Source organism: Halichoeres trimaculatus, unplaced genomic scaffold (genome assembly GCF_033239565.1).
Source record: "Halichoeres trimaculatus isolate MK-OKI-2021-1 unplaced genomic scaffold, fHalTri1.1 fHalTri1_scaffold_8, whole genome shotgun sequence".
Lineage (NCBI taxonomy): Eukaryota > Metazoa > Chordata > Actinopteri > Labriformes > Labridae > Halichoeres > Halichoeres trimaculatus.
In genome coordinates this window covers 21,110,722-21,115,740 of record NW_027437186.1, presented here as the reverse complement: position 1 = coordinate 21,115,740, position 5,019 = coordinate 21,110,722, and the positions used below count along the sequence as shown (strand labels likewise).

The following is a 5,019-nucleotide window of genomic DNA, read 5'->3' as shown; positions in this document are numbered from 1 at the left end:
TAGAAATCAAGAAACATAAGTGATCACTAGTACGGAAAAGAAAATCCCACACGTATTTTCTTTGCCTCGCAGGGAAATGAAAATGACGATAAAAAAGTATCTGAAAACTGTACGCAAATAATGTGCAAACTGGCTCGCCTCTATTCGAAACGTACATTCCGGAGTTGCAGTCATTGGTTGTCCATTTGTCACCCTTTTAAAGCTCCCTCTGTCTCCCTCCCACCCTCCCCGGCTCTGCTAAGCATCTCCAGTCTACATATCTTCTTTAGCTTTAACGAGCCTCGTTAAGATCGCAATAATATTCCACCCTCTAATTGCTCATTCCATTCAGCAGATAGGCGAGCATTGGCTTGTGCCTGATGCGCGCGGTGCGGTGGGAGGGTTGCTGTGGAGATCGGAGACTCTGATAACCCCCCGTGCGTGCTGCACAAGTGGTGAAAGCCTCGCGCTACGTACTGGCTAATGATTGGCACGCTTGACAGTGATTGGCAGGGCTGCCATGACAACGCTACAACGACACCAAGAAGACCAATAGAAAAGGGAAACAAAATGTTTCAATGCTACACTCAACGGCGGATTTAGGGGGGAGATATTATGAGGCTGGTGTCATTAGGCGATAGCCATTGAATCATTCAATCTTTTTTACCGGCCGTGTTTTTTCGGTTTTTCCCTTTTCTCGATAATTTCTTTTCTCTCAGGTCATTTCCATGGTTTTCAGATCGCCTTTAGAGCTTTATCCCTCCCATTTCTTCCTGCCAAACTTCGCTGATCGCCCTCTGCTCCTGGCGAACAGCGCTCCCACCACCAGGTCTCCAGAAGACTTGTCCATGTTTCAGCTACCGACCCTCAACTTCTCCCCGGAGCAGGTGGCGAGCGTCTGCGAGACGCTGGAGGAGACCGGGGACATCGAACGGCTGGGCCGCTTCCTCTGGTCCCTGCCGGTGGCTCCGGGAGCGTGCGAGGCGATCAACAAGCACGAGTCCATCCTGCGCGCCCGGGCCGTTGTGGCGTTCCACACGGGGAATTTCAGAGACCTGTACCACATCCTTGAGAACCACAAGTTCACCAAGGACTCTCACGGCAAACTGCAGGCCATGTGGCTGGAAGCGCACTACCAGGAGGCCGAAAAGCTCCGCGGTCGTCCCCTCGGACCGGTCGATAAGTACCGAGTGCGGAAGAAGTTTCCGCTGCCTCGGACCATCTGGGACGGCGAGCAGAAGACGCACTGTTTCAAAGAGCGGACACGGAGCCTGCTGAGGGAGTGGTACCTTCAGGACCCATATCCAAACCCCAGCAAGAAAAGGGAACTGGCTCAAGCCACTGGACTCACTCCTACACAGGTCGGAAACTGGTTTAAAAACCGGAGGCAACGAGACAGAGCCGCGGCAGCCAAAAACAGGTTGGTGCTTTGTTTGTGTCCGCGCTGTTGAAACGTTGAAAGTTTACTTTAAAAACTTTGCAAAAAATATCTTCAATTATAAACAAAAAGTGTGGTTTTTATTGATCACGCAGTTTTTCTCCACGGAAAGAGACTATTTGAAAGAGGCGAGTCTGAGTGCAGGGAGAGGGAGTAGGCTGCGCCGACATTTTTGTTGTGAAGTGAAAACAGGATGAACACTAAGAAGAGTATTTTCGCTGAACTAAACATCCAGAACTGTCCATAAAAAGTCACTGGTTTATGGTTTTTTTTAATGTTGTGCAGTTGTGAAATGCACTAGGTACGTTACTTCATTTTGTAGCATTTTGAACACAACTTTCTTCAGATACAAAAAAATGTAGTAAATCTAAGACGCAGTAAATAATATATTTAAATACCTTCGTATAATTAAAATTAACAATTGTTAACTAAACAGCTGGTAAACAGGGCCAAGAGGATACAAAGTATGTAATGAATTTAAGGGAAACTTGTTTATATTTTTGTTACAGAGTGAAAGTGTTTTGAAAAAATAATACAAAAATAAATATACAAACATGCTTAATTTTGCTATTTGGTTTTAGTAGAGTAACATTTTTTTAGATTGTTACAACGCACTATTTCAAGTAATAAATAAATGGAAAAGTACGTTTTTTTAGGGAATTATTTACTTGCTAATAAAGAAACGAGTAATTTTAGTTTGTTCTTACAATCCACCCCAAAAATAACGGCACATTTAAATGCATCTGAAATGTAATCTTTTGCAAATATTTTATATAATATTTGTTTGTTTGCAAAGCTCGGTTATATTTCTTTTTACGCCACACAACATACAGAAGCCAAGTACCATGCCGCACAGTGCTTTTATGATTTTAACATCACATGTTACTTAGCATTGTTGAACAAAGATTATCCCAAAGGATAATACAGATATTACTGATATTACTTGACTAAAATGAGCATGCGTATTAAAGAGCCTTAGCAGAACCAAGGCTGCATTAAGTGTGGTATCATTCCATTGAAATGCTATAATTGATTAGAAAATCAAAGGGAGAGGTCTAAGCCATATGAACAGTATTCTAATCTTTTTGCTAAATGAAGAGATAGATGTCCAGGCTGACATTATCCCACCCTGATAGAGTTATTATCGTGAGTGGACTGCAGATAAACATTTAGGATGATTGGAGTAAACCTGCAGTCCCATGTCACTCATTCATACACCGACATACATGTGTGTCAAAGCCTCGTGGATAAAGGCCTATATTGTATCTAAATCTACAATCATATTTTGTTTCTAAAGCTGCGGGGTCACGGGGATTTTTGAGATGCATAAAACTGAACTGGAGGGAAGAGCAATAATACATGTCGAGCAGATGCAGCTCAAAGCTGAGTAAATATAAAACAGCCTCAGACTTGTTCTAAAAAAGTATCATCTTACTGCTTCTGTCAAATACACCAAATTGAATTTAAAGATTTATTTTTCTGTTTTTAGAGGACCTGTTATTTAAATACGAGGTTACTGACTTGATTTTTGATCAAGGCGACTTTTTTTTAGGAAGAAACAAGTACAGAAAAAGCAATTTACATTACATTTCTTCCAACATTTAGCAGTGTAAATAATGCTGTGTTTTGTCCCCTGAAAGCTGGCTATTTGATAAAAGCATGCATGCATGGCTGGGGCCGGCAGGGGGAAAGAAAAGGCGAGTTTGAACCCCTATTTTGCACGAGGAGGAGGAGGGCGAGGGGGGACATTCTCAGGTCTAATTGCCATTTCACTCATTTTTTTCTTCTTCTTTTTACCCTCCTCCTCCTCCTCCTCCTTGCTTCTTTTCTTTCTTCCAGGCTCCAGCATCAAGCAATAGGACCGAGCGGTATGAGGTCGCTCTCAGAGGCCGGTCTCACCCCTCACAGCTCGGCGGAGTCGCCTTCGACCGCGGCCAGTCCCACCACCAGCGTTTCCAGTATGACAGAGCGAGTCGATACCGGGACGTCCATCCTGTCCGTCACATCCAGTGACTCGGAGTGCGATGTATGATACGGAGGGAAGAAGGAGGAAAAAACACACAAAAACAAACACAAAAAGAGAAATATTTACAGGGAAAATGGACCTGAAAGGAAGAAAAAAAGACTTATGAAATATGGCGGATGAAAAAAGGACCGATTGATATAAATATTAAAGTAAAGAGATAAAGCACGTCGGTTTTTTTGTTTTTGTTTTTTTATTAAAAGCGCTTTCAAAGGACCCACGCCTCCCCCTCCTCTTCATACCCCCACACCACCACCACTTCTACTACTAGACAACTTGCATGATGTCTATTTTTATTTTTATTTTGTAATCAGGGAAAATAACCTGAATGCAAGATTCTCCATCAGGAACATCGATCAGAGGGAATAAAAACAGATCGTCTTGGTGTTTTCGTCGCTTTTTCCCCTCTTCCCATCTCCGTTTTTAGTCCAAGTGATGATGATGATGATGATGATGATGACGCCACGCAGACAAGATGCAATCCTGATTTTTTTTTTTTTTTTTTTTTTTTTTTTAACTTTGTGTTCATCAGACAATCATTTTAAGTCGTAAGCACCTTTTTAAATACACTTCTGTCACTGCCTATGTGGGGTTCATGGTCTCAAAAAATGTCGTTTATGACTGTATCAGATTTTTATTTTTATTTTCAAAATTTTATATTGAATTATGTATATCTCAAATAATGCGATCATTCTCCCGGTCTGTAATATACGTGTAGAAATATTGCCTGTACATAATTATTGCTCTCCCCCCTCCTCCCCCCGTCTCATCCTCTTTTCTATCCCTCCCTCACTTTTCTTGACTTGGTGTTCCTACATAAAATATTTGTCAAAACTTACAACTCAAGTCCTCTAGGCGTTTTTGTTGCTTTTTGGGGGTGTTAAAATGACACATGTTGCCATTCAGAAGTAAAATATGAAAAGTGGAAGAGCTTGTTATTACCACATTTGTTCAAGTACAGGCTGCCCTCTTCTTCTCCTCCTCTGTGCTGCCCCGGGGTCGCCCAAAGCGCTTATTTACATTATTCAGTGTTTCTTTTCTCGCGTGGTTATTATGTTAATGTACCTACAGCATTTCTAAATCAAATACAGTATGCAGTTTGCTATACCTCGTCCCGTGATGTGTGTTTCTCCATCCGATTACGGATCAGGACATTAATAAGTGGCTAAACACAGTTCATATTGGCTCATTATTGGATTGTGGAAGCATTAATGCTCATCAGGGCTTATGCATTAACCCGGGGCAGGTCAGAGAGTCAGTAGGATAAAGTCAACTGAATTTTTGCAAGGTTTATTCGCCATGGAGTTGCACCTCTTATTTCCTTGAAAAAGTAATTTGTAGTCTGTTTTATCTGAACACTGTAGGTAAACTCGTCTGTATGAGTGTCTCCGTATGCTCCATAAATTCTGGCAAACGTCAACGTCATCCTGCACTTAAAAATGTGAGAGCTATTTCCCCTTTTGTTTACCGTTGCCAGTGAATACAGAAATTAAGTAAACGCGCCATTAAATGGGCTAATCACGATGGGACTCCTCCCCTGTCCCAATCTCCCATTGTGGGCCGCTGAAAGGGGCTTTTC

General features: G+C 42.1%; 1 protein-coding gene across 1 annotated transcript; it reads left to right on the top strand.

Annotated features, from left to right (window-relative positions):
* Positions 1-547: 547 nt before the first annotated feature.
* Positions 548-4,494, top strand: six3a (SIX homeobox 3a). Its single transcript, XM_074676543.1, has 2 exons — positions 548-1,399; positions 3,257-4,494. Exons 1-2 carry the CDS (start codon positions 708-710, stop codon positions 3,447-3,449), a joined length of 885 nt encoding a protein of 294 aa, XP_074532644.1. The 5' UTR covers positions 548-707; the 3' UTR covers positions 3,450-4,494.
* Positions 4,495-5,019: the final 525 nt, after the last annotated feature.